The sequence below is a fragment of the Salvia miltiorrhiza genome, chromosome 2 (assembly GCF_028751815.1).
Source record: "Salvia miltiorrhiza cultivar Shanhuang (shh) chromosome 2, IMPLAD_Smil_shh, whole genome shotgun sequence".
Lineage (NCBI taxonomy): Eukaryota > Viridiplantae > Streptophyta > Magnoliopsida > Lamiales > Lamiaceae > Salvia > Salvia miltiorrhiza.
In genome coordinates this window covers 58,974,228-58,986,397 of record NC_080388.1, presented here as the reverse complement: position 1 = coordinate 58,986,397, position 12,170 = coordinate 58,974,228, and the positions used below count along the sequence as shown (strand labels likewise).

Below are 12,170 nucleotides of genomic sequence, written 5' to 3'. Positions count from 1 at the left end.
TAAATGATGTTGTTGTTTCTGTATTTGTGCTGCATATATATATGGCACTTATGACACTATTAGTGTCATAAGTGCCCAAAATGATTATTTTACTTGGTTTTATTTTGGATTTTCGTTGGCACTTATGGCCATAAGTGCCAACGGAAATCCAAAATAAACCAAAGTAAAATCTTGGCACTTATGACACTAATAGTGTCATAAGTGCCTAACCCGACCCGGCACGCGACCCGCGTGCCTGATCCTACCCGGTCCGCCTCATTAAGGGTAAAAACGTCTAAATCAATAAAAATGGCCAAAATTTGTGTTTTTTCAATGTGTGATCATAAATTATGTTTTATGCTTCATTTTGGCTACTTCAAAATTTTACTCTTTCATAAAAGTGTGTATCTTTTATTTATATAGACACCACCCCACCACAAAATATTAAAGTAAATTGGATTATTTCACCACTTACAATACATTTATCTAGTATTTACTAACATTCGAGTTTATATTCACGTTGTCTTTAAATTCATTTATTTATTTATTACTCTATCTGTCTCATTTACCTTGGCACATTTGTTTTGGACACGAAAATTAAGAATAAAAGGTTAACAATGTAAAATGGGTATGACTCATTTATTTTATATGTGTAAAAAAAGTAGGGACTGTGTACTATTTTTAAAAAGAGCTTTTATAAATGAGACAAATTAAAAAAAAAAAAAAGTGTATTAAGATAAATGGGACGGATGGAATAATTTATTAAAAAAAGATTAAAACACATCCAAATTAAAATGCTTGTAAAAGTTCAACGTCTTCCACCCAAGTCCAAGTCTCCAACGTAATGACTAAAAAGACCGAATAGGCGAACAAAATAAGACTTGTAAAAGCAAACTATATACGTCACTCTCAAGTTTACATACGGACTAAGAAACAATTCATTTCGTTCTTTGCTCACTAATGAGGTGATATGATGAAATAAAATGTGTGATAAAGGTGTAAAGTGGTGATGAGACAATTTGAAAAATAGTGTTAAATATTTTTAAATTTGAGTTGGGTCATTTGAAGTGGGACAACTCAAAATAGAAATAGTATCATTTGAAACGGGACGGTATGACGGAATGGAACGAGACAGAAATGGATTGAAATGAAAAGGAAAAAAGAATGATAATTATTGGGTGATTCCTATGTTTTGAATAGAATTGTGATTTTTTATTTGATTCATTTTCGATAATTAGTAGTTAGAAATAAAGTTTAGGAATTGAATGAAATTATTTTATTTTATTAAAAGTTATAAATATAATTGAGTAGATAAATATTTTATTGATGTATTTAAATGCATCAATAAAATATTTATCTACTCAATAAATATTTATATTTTTCATTGTATTGTTGATGAAATATAAATTATATAAAAGCAGAAAAACGAAAAAGAAAATCTAGCAAACTCTTGAAAGCACAGAGATGCTAATTAAAGGCCGAGCCTCATTAAATTTTTTTTGGTGAAAACTCAATAGGAAAAATTACTAGTAAAGGAAAAAGAGTACTCATCTATTATAATTTATAAAGATTAAAAAAAAAAAGAAGAAGAAGAACGAATAGAACAATGATAGCAAAAACCAACAAAAAGATCATGCCAAATTTTCTGTTCTTTATGTCATCCACGGTCCGCCTCCCCACTATCCAGTGCCTCACCCCAATTGGCATCTGTCTCTTCAAAATCTTCGACACTACTGATCTCATCAAAGCTACATATTTTTCATTGTATTCGTAATTATACTGTAAATAATTATAGTATTAGTTAAATACATAATTTCAATGATCTGGACATAACGTTTTTTGTGTATATATAAATTAGAAAAAGAAAATCAATTAGTTAGTGGACAATATATAAGTTAGAAAAAAAATCAATTATTTATTGTTGATGTACAATAAATAAGAAAAAAAATATGAACATGAAAGAGAAAAAGAGAACAAATTATATAAAACAAATACGTAAAATCTTATTATATATGATTATGTAATGGGTTGCATCAGTTTCAATTCATACATTAGACTATTGTTTATATAAAGTTGATAACATTTTTTTATTTAAAAAAATGCATTTTATATTTTGAGTAAAAAAATGAATAAAAAAATATGTTAATCATAATAATAATAAAATATGTTTCATACAAATATACATGTCAAAATATAAATTTAAAAGATATATTAAGAATGAAACGGAATGGCTTATAAATATACTAGTATCGTTTGAATCCAAAATACCAGTAAACTATAGCAATGGAAGTTCATCTTCCCAAACTTGTTATCCTAACTTTGATTCCAATATTCTTACCACTTTCATCCTCCTCCAAAACCTATACAAGTTTAACTCAAGGTTCATCCCTCTCTTCACCCCATGACGTGTTGGTCTCATCACCAATGGGCATTTTCACCGCCGGTTTTTACGCCGTCGGCGATAACGCCTACTGTTTTTCCATCTGGTTCACTCACGCTCGTGAGGCCAACGGAAATCAAACCGTGGTTTGGATGGCGAACCGGGACCAACCGGTGAGCGGCAAACACACGAAGCTGTCTCTCTTGCACTCCGGCAGCCTCATCCTCCGAGATGCCGGTCAGCTCACTGTGTGGACCAGCGGCACCGCATCCGCCGCCGAGGTGGTAGTGCTGAAGCTCCACGACAACGGCGATCTCGTTCTCCGCAATGAAAAAAACACCTCTCGTGTAATATGGCGAAGCTTCGATTCACCGACGCACACTCTTCTTCCCGAGCAAGCACTCACCGCGAAAGCGGAGCTGGTCTCATCGAGAAGCCTCACGAATCAATCCTCCGGCTTCTACAAGCTCTACTTCGACAACGACAACGTCCTTCGTCTCATGTACTCCGGATTTGAGATGACGAGCGTGTTCTGGCCGGTGCCGTGGAAAAACAGCTGGGAAGCAGGCCGATCCACCTACAACAGTAGCAAAACCGCCGTGCTTGATCTGTACGGCAGATTCTCCTCAACGGATGATTTCAAGTTTAATACGTCGGACTTGGGCGTGGGGCCTCGGAGAAGGATGAAGTTGGATGTTGATGGCATCGTTCGGGTTTACTCCTTAAACGCGCGCCGAAACACGTGGGAAGTTACCTGGCAACTCCCGATGCAGCCATGCAATATTCACGGCATCTGTGGTGCTAACAGTTTGTGCAATTACAGTCCTGCCTCGGGCCGCCGCTGCTCTTGCTTACCGCGCTACAAGCCTAAGGACAGCAGCGACTGGTCGCAGGGATGCGTGCCGGATTTTGATCAAACCCCGTGTAAGAATAACGCTAGCGATGACGTTTTCTCGCGTATTAACCACGCAGAGTTTTATGGTTACGACATTGGCTTCTTCCAGAACCAGACCTTGGAACAGTGCAAGAACCGCTGCTTGAGTTACTGCGAATGCAAAGGCTTCCAATACAAGTTCGATCCGGACAGAGGTTTTTACAACTGCTACCCCAAAACACTTTTGTTCAACGGATATCAATCATCAGGATTCGAATATTGGATATACCTTAGATTGCCTCCAGCATCAGATGAGACCAAGCTCGTCCAACTCCAACTCCAGTGCACCAACCCCGTCGTGGAAATCCAAAGACCATACACGAGGAAGAACAAACACGGTTGGTTGAGGTCATTGGCATGGTGCGTGGGTGCGCTTGGTGCGCTTGAGTTGGTGTGCGTGCTGCTATTCTTGTACAAGACGCGCGCAAGTGGTAAGAAGCTACGCGAGCAAGGTTACTTCCAGGTGGCCACAGGGTTCACGAGGTTCACATACGCCGAGCTGAAGAAGGCGTCGCGTAATTTCAGTGAAGAGATTGGGCGGGGAGGCAGCGGCGTGGTGTACAAAGGCGTGTTGTCGGATAACAGAGTAGCAGCAATCAAGCGCCTCAATGAAGCCAACCAAGGAGAAGCAGAGTTTCTTGCTGAAGTCAGCCTGATAGGGAGGTTGAACCATGCCAATTTGATCGAGCGTTGGGGCTATTGCGCAGAGGGGAAGCACAGATTACTTGTTTATGAGTACTTGGGGAATGGATGTTTAACAGAAAATCTAAGGTCCAAGAAACTGGATTGGAGAAAAAAGTTTGAAATAGCAGTAGGGGTTGCAAAAGGGTTGGCATATTTGCACGAAGAGTGCTTGGAGTGGGTTCTGCACTGCGACGTTAAGCCACATAATATACTTCTGGATGAGAATTACCAGCCAAAGGTGGCGGATTTCGGGTTGTCTAAACAGCTGAAGAGAAGTGAAGTTGAGAATTTGAATGTGTCGACGATACGTGGTACGAGAGGTTACATGGCGCCTGAATGGGTGTATAATTTACCCATAACTGCAAAGGTTGATGTGTATAGCTATGGGATCGTCGTGCTTGAAATGGTGACGGGAAAGATCCCTAATTTTGATAGTGATCAAAATGGTGGAATTTTGGAGAGAGATGAAGGGGGGTCGTCGTCGGTTTCAAACTGGATTGACCAAATCGTGGAATTGGGTGAATATGATGTGGCTGGGTTGGAGAATCTAATAAAAGTGGCGTTGCAATGTGCACAAGAGAATAGAAATGCAAGGCCTACTATGGCACAGGTCGTCGATATGTTGCTTGCTCATTAGATTTAGATTTAGAATGGTCTGGTAATCGAGTTTCGTAACTTTTGTATTTTTATTGACATTCCCAATTGTAGAATAAACTTGAAGTCCAATTTTATCTTACTAGCAGAGTTTACGTGTGTTGCACGTATTACCTCTTATTTAACATGTTTAATTTATTTAAAATAGTAATATTATTTAATGACAAAAAAGTTAATATAATACTATTTTTTAAACGAGTATATACTATTAATTGTTGATTATCGACATTAATAAATATTTACAAATAGGTGATGATGGTTCTAAAAAAATGAAAATAAAGAATGAAGCAAAATCTTATATATGTGTACAATTTGGACCCTCAAAATTGTTTTTGAGTGATGGTAATAATCTATTACTATAATTAATCTAATTAAGCAAAATTAAATGAAGAAAATATACATATTATATTTTTCTAGTTACAGGGCAAAAAAGTTATTTCCTCCTATATATAATCATCTTATATAGCCCCACACTAATCCATTAAAATATTTTTGAGGTGGTCTATTGTATACTCAGGTGTACCGTACGCCTGGATGTAAATGATACTAACACTACCTTGAAATGACACTAACATTATTTTGTTTTATAAATGACACTATCATGTTATATAAATAACACTATCTCAAATTGACACTAATACTATATTAAAATGACACTAATACTAAATAACACTATCATGTTATCAAAATGACATTGTACACCTAGGTGTACCGTACACCCGGGTGTACAGGAGATTTTGTGAATATTTTTATCATGAAGCTAATGTTATTGTGGCTATCCACGATTATTATATATATGTCATATTTATAGAATACAGAGTTCACTATATGTTATTCGTACTTTAAATTTCAAGAAGAGTAATTAGGAAAGTCTCCTTCTTCTTTTGTGTCAATACCTTTAAATAACCATTTTACTTAATAAAAAAAATTAATAGTAGTCACAAGAATAACAAAATACATATTACTTATATGAAAGATACAATTTTACCCTTTTAATTCAATTTTATTCTCTTTTTTTTATCCTTTTTGAATTTTTTATATAAAATTGCAAAAAGTAATTTAAATATAATATTTTTGGCACTATGTATTTACGAAACCTATAGCAAAACATTACTTAATTAAATAAAAATATCATATTTTAATCCTCTTCTTCTTTTATTCCGTTTGTTTCTTTAGTTTTTTGGTTTGTTCTCTATCCTCCTCTTCTTCTTCGATTTCTTTTTCTTCTTGTGCAACAATGTAATAGTTCTGCTTATTCCATTCTCAAGTTTTCGAACTTCATATATTTAGGATTAGAAATTTTATACAATCAAAATTAAATCTTTTAAATGTAACTTTTATATTGTAGTGATTTAGTGTTTCTTTTCTGTACAAGGTATTGTAATCTAACCTTCTCGAGGAATAAATTTATATTGTTACATGTGAACATTAATTAAACATAACAATTTATTTGAATATTAATTAAGCAATTTATTTGATATGCCTGATTATAAATAAATGGCATTATTTAGAAAATTAAAGCTTCAATGATGCATAAGGAGGTGAAATTTGAGATAGTTATTATAGATAGTGGATATTAAAAGGTGATCGCCAACTTAAATTTAATAAATTGTGGCCAATTTATAGAAATTTAGACAAAATCGCCCCCAGAATAAACAAGGACAAAGTTGTAGCCATATTATAGTGATATAGATGAAATGATCAGCACCAATCATTCCAATTAGAAGCACCAGTCATTGGTACACATGGTAAAAATGGAGACTATTTGTATTAGTTATGGCACACAACGATCTAGTATGACATGTACGAATAGGTGTACTTTGATGTTGCATATATGCTACGACTAATACAAATTTATAATAACTATACCATATATTTATATTCGATAGACTTGTACCAGTTCGTACCAGGTTTACTCTGATCTTGCGCGCAATGACTGGTACGAATTTGTACGATGTATATCATGTATTTATATTCAATAGTCAGTTTTACGAAATTAAAGTAAGGTCAATTAAGATTATTCGCAATTGTCAAAGTGGGCCAAAAATTATTGAAATTAAGTTGGCGGACCTAATGGTTAAAATAAGACAGTAACTTTCAGAATTTTCAGAAAAAAGACTATATGTTACGGAATTTGCAAATGGGGACTATACTTTTTCTTTTTAACATTTACACTCCTGTTTTGGACCCAAAATCAATTATTCGGGCTTTTGGTGCCACCTAGAGCCCGTTGCTGATGTGGCCGTGCCATGTCAATTTTTTGGCAATTTTCGACATAGGAGTGTAAATATAAAAAATTGAAGTTATAGTCTTCATTTTCAAATTCAATAATGTATAGTCCTCTTTCTAAAAACACTGAAAATTACGATTCTATTTTTACAATTAACAATTATATTTGTTTTATCTTAATTAATTTAATATCCTAAAGGAAAGCTACATATATGAGTTCATTATAATATTGAAAGGCGTTTAATACAAAGTGAAGATGGCCTGCGATTATTAAATAAAAAGAGATGATAACTAAAAAAACCAGTTAAAAATGTACAAAACTTTGTAAAATAACACAAAATGTAAAAGTTAATTTCATAGTTTTAACCTATTTCAGAATTTATTTTGTAAAAATAAAAAATACTCTCTCCATCCACGATATTGTTTTCACTTTGACATTTTGGTCCGTCCACAATATTATTTCTACTTTCATTTATAGCAGTACTTACAATAATAGTGGGAGTCAAACTTCACTGATCATAACAATACTCACTACTATCAACTGATATTCACCACTTTCTTAAAACTCATGCAATTCATAAAGTGGAACGATATCATGGACAGAGAGAGTATATATTTATAAAAGGGCATTTTTTTTTATAGTAGTGACTATTATTATTATATTTTTATTTATGTGGTTAGAATTAATCTTTGCTTAAGCAAATTGATTATTTTAATATTTGTCTCAAGTCTTTTTAAATTCATTTTATATATTATCTTGTAGATTGTTAATAGCTACTAAATTTTCATTGTAAATGCAATATAGGCCTATGTGTAAAGTTAACAAAAATATAATTAATATTGTAGTATCTACACTTATCTTCACACTTGCATTGATTGCACTTAAAAATATAATTAATATTGTAGTATCTACACTTATCTTCACACTTGCATTGATTGTACTTTAACTCTTGACTGAGTCTCATATTCAGATATAGCTCAGGGCTTTTTCCAATATTCAAAGAAATCTTTAAGCTAAATAAAGTTCGTGAAATTAATCTTTACTTAAATTTAATTACTTCATTTAATCCAGCAAAATCTTAGCAAAGTTAACCATACGAATTATGCATTTTCATATATCTTAAACTTGGTGGTCAGTAGATTGGATGTCATGTCTATAACTGATTGAGTCAATCGGGTCTATGTTCTAACTTCATAAAAAATAGTGAAAATTCTTTGATAATATAAAACCATACAATTAGCTTGTTTCCAACATAAACTAAAAAAGAAAAAAAAAACCTATAACACAAATAATATCGATATAATTGACAAAAAAAAAAAATCAAAATCTAAGAGATTTTTAAGTACAAATCTAACTCATTCCACATTCTTAAAAGAATTGAATATTACAAGAGGTTATAACATCTATAATCTATAGTATATAAATTAAAAGATGATATCAAAACAATAACAAAATATTAATTATTCAAGATCCAATTAATTATATTTAGGGGTATTGGCCTGTAAATAATCGAACTTTTCTCATTTTATGGTTTTGCACCTCAACTTTAAAATCTGCCTATAAATACCTGAACTTTGTAGTCTTTCTAATTTTCCACCCAACGAATTTTTACCCCCAAGTCGTTGCTAACATGGCACCCGAATTGACATCCCGAATCTATAATTACATGTTCTAAATCCGACATTGACAACAAACTTATCTGTTTTGTTATGAATTTCAAACTTCCTTCTCAATCTGGTTGTCATGCATCTCATTAACGATTTGGAGGTAAAAATTCGGCAGGTGCAAAATTGGAAAGAATACAAAGTTTGAGTATTTATAGGCAGATTTTAAAGTTGAGGTGCAAAACCAGAAAATACAAAAAGTTTGGATATTTATAGGCTAATACCCCTTATATTTATTACTTGATCATAGTTTGGCATGATGCATGTTCTAATGATAATTAGTATAGTTTAGATACTTCGATTCAATAAACAAATTAAATTTATAATCAAAATCGAAGAATTTTAATATATTAATTGTTCCAATGGTAATTACTAATTAACATCTTTAATTTGTCAAAATTGGAGAAATGATGCATAAAGTTGTGTGTTATATTATTCATTCACAATAAAGTGCACATTCTAAAAATGTGTTATCCTATATGTAATTCATCACATCCTTAAGTAATTACATTGATTCAAATATTCTTTATTCGAAGGGTTAAATTATTTTTTATTTTATGATATATTAATGTGATCATATTCAAAACTTTTAATATATACTAATATATAAATTTAAAATAATATTTGTAGTAATGATATATAGAATTTTAGTAGGATATTTAAAAATAGAACTTAAACCCTCTCAAAAAAAAAAGAAAAAAAAAATTAAACTAACACTCTAGAAAATTAGTATAAAATAACTTAAAAATGCATCAATATATACTTATTTGGTGTGTTATAAAAACTTTAAATCGAAATTGCAAATTAATTAGATGAATAGTTTTTAATGAAATAACCTTTATATTGATGACGTCAACAAAATGTGCTTTTCTATTTAAACATCCAATAGATTGTTTTATTTGCAATACATATTTATTGTTTCATAAAGAATAGTAAGTAGATGTCTGATATACTTGAGTCAAAATCTTGGTCAACGAAACTAATAAAAGAAAGGGTGATTCTATTTGTAGCCCCCATTTTATTGTTTGTAGCCCCTTATTTAATAAAATATTAAAAATATTAATACAAAGACTTAATTACCCCTTAGCCCCAATTCCTTTTTAGTTGTTGACGTGACCTTAAATCGCTCACCCTCTTCAACAGATTAAATTAAAACAAGTAAAAAAAGTAAAAGAGCAGCCATGGCCGTGTCGATATCGAGCATGCCGGTGGCGTCTTCGATCTTCACCATGTACGCCTCCATCTCCGCCTTCATCATGCTGGTCCAGATGATGCTGAACCAGCTCCTCCCCCGACAGCCCATCACTTCCTCCTGGACCTCCTCCGCCGCTACTTCTCCCCCCGGCCCACCCAGGCGACGGTCGTGATCGAGGAGCGCGACGGTATGTCCTCCAACGAAATCTACTCAACCGCCGAGACGTACCTGTGCAGTCACGTTCGGCTCGTCATCCAGCGGCTGAAGATCAGCAAGCTCTACAAGGAGCCTGCCCTCTCCATCCGCTTCGCCAAGTGCGAGAAGATCCTTGACTTCTACCACGACATCGCCCTCTAGTGGCGCTTCGTCAACGAAGAGTGCAAGAAGAGCTCCAAAGTCATTGACGAGGACTCCGACAACGTTCTCATCGAGTCCGAGAAGAAGTACTTCGAGCTCAGCTTCGACAAGAAATTCATAGACATGGTGCTCGATTCATACATCCCCTTCGTGCTCGACCGGGCCAAGATCATCAGAACTCAGAAAAAAGTGGTCAAACTCCACACCCTCCCTGCGCCGCTTCCTACTCTTCTTCTTTTGTTTGGGATTCCATCAACCTCGAGCACCCTCCCAATTTCGACACCTTGCAAGCCGGACCTCAAGAAGAGATCATCAACGACGATTTGGACCGCTTTGTCAGGAGAAAAGATTTCTACAGACGAGTTGGGAGGGCCTGGAAGAGAGGCTATTTGATCTATGGAGCTGTGCTCGTTCTTCTTTTCTTAATTTTTCCTATGGCTATGTATAATATGTTATTTTAATTTGGGATTATAGGGTAAAATAGTACATTTATAAATATTTTTTTATTATTTATTAAATAGAAGGCTATGAAGAGTAAAAAGGGGCTATGAATAGAATCTCCCTAAAAGAAATTAGTGTGAGAGATGAGAATGATATCGTGAGTCAATATCTAATCCAAAACTTGACTAATTTCTAAGTCATTTCTCTAAAGCTCTCTATGGGTGGATTGGGCTGGTTTGATCTGGTCATGTAATTTAATAAGATTTAACTTTATTAATTATATTTTCGTAAAAGGATAACGAAAATTTGTATTAAAAAAAAGAATAAGTCTTGGATTCAAATAATAAATAATGTGATAAAATCTTTAGAATTATGATTGGAGTGGAATTCTTGTATGTTCATAATTATATTAGTAATAATTAACTTTAAAAAAAATGGATTACGATAACAATACTATGATATTACATTATTATCCTTAAAATAAATTTAAAAATAGGGACATATTAGGAAAATCAAATTTTGTAAAATAAGACTCTTTTATAATAGGTATAGATATTAAATTTGAAATAAGTCATGTAAGTATGGTATTAGGTTAATTAAACTTTTTCAAAAATCGTAATATTTTTTTTTTAAAAATACATTAAATATTAGTATATTAAAATGATGAAGTTATCCTATATAGCTAATTAACTAGCGTCTAACCCGTCGAAATCATTTCGACGGGAATTATTTTATGTCATTATTTATAATTATTTTTATTATTATAACATATGAAATAATTTATATATAAATTATTACTTTAATAATTTGATATGATCAAATTAAATTAATAGTACAATATTTGAAATAATGTTAATCTCAATCACTTTCGCCAATTAAATGTAGGTTGTGATAATAGAAATACTTTTTTATATAAATATTCAATTTATGAAGTTTACAAAAAGTTGATGTGGGATTAAAGATTTTAAAAGATTTTTTTTTTGTAAATTTGAAGTATGATATGATGTGTCGCATCTGTTGTCGATAATATTTATTAAGTTTGTACAATTTTTTTAAATTTGGCGGATAAGAAATAATTTAATTAATAATATGTCATCTGAGTATCATCTCATATGAACATAATAAGACCATATTATTATCTAGAGCTCTAAAGGCCACATATGACATTTGAACGTAAATTTTTTGAAAATCATATTCTCTGGAGTTTGAAATACCACATCTGACTTTTGAGCATTATCTTGTATGGAACTTGAAGATTATAACTTACTTGTGAGTATCATTTTGTCTAGAGTTTGTGAAACTGTAATTAAGTTATGAGAATAATCTCGTTTGGAGCTTGACATGTCATCTATGACTTTTGAGCACCCTCTTGTGTGGAACTTGAAAAATCATAACTTAGTTTTGAGCATCATCTTGTCTGAAACTTGAAATACCATAACTGAGTTTTGAGTATCATCTTGTCTGGAAGTTTGAAAGATCATAACTGACTTGTGAACATTTGAAAGATCATAATTGAGTCTTGGTAATCTCATCTCTTACTTATAAGCATCATCTCTAAAACTTGAAAGATCGTCTCAAATTTTAAACAATATCATTAAATTTGAAATCATATTCAATCGTCTATTTAGTTTCCTTTCTAAATGAGAGAATAT

At 32.6% G+C, this 12,170-nt stretch overlaps 1 protein-coding gene and 1 pseudogene across 1 annotated transcript; both read left to right on the top strand.

Moving 5' to 3' along the window:
- The first annotated feature begins 2,115 nt into the window (after positions 1-2,115).
- On the top strand, positions 2,116-4,713 carry LOC131010678 (putative receptor protein kinase ZmPK1). Its single transcript, XM_057938336.1, has one exon. The coding sequence runs from the start codon at positions 2,263-2,265 to the stop codon at positions 4,612-4,614; it is 2,352 nt and encodes a 783-aa protein (XP_057794319.1). The 5' UTR covers positions 2,116-2,262; the 3' UTR covers positions 4,615-4,713.
- A 4,929-nt stretch (positions 4,714-9,642) lies between these two features.
- On the top strand, positions 9,643-10,738 carry LOC131010703 (AAA-ATPase At2g18193-like; annotated as a pseudogene).
- Positions 10,739-12,170: the final 1,432 nt, after the last annotated feature.

What these genes read in the sequence shown, in the direction of transcription:
- LOC131010678 (XM_057938336.1), top strand. Translation starts at nt 2,263, where the DNA reads ATGGAAGTTCATCTTCCCAAACTTGTTATCCTAACTTTGATTCCAATA.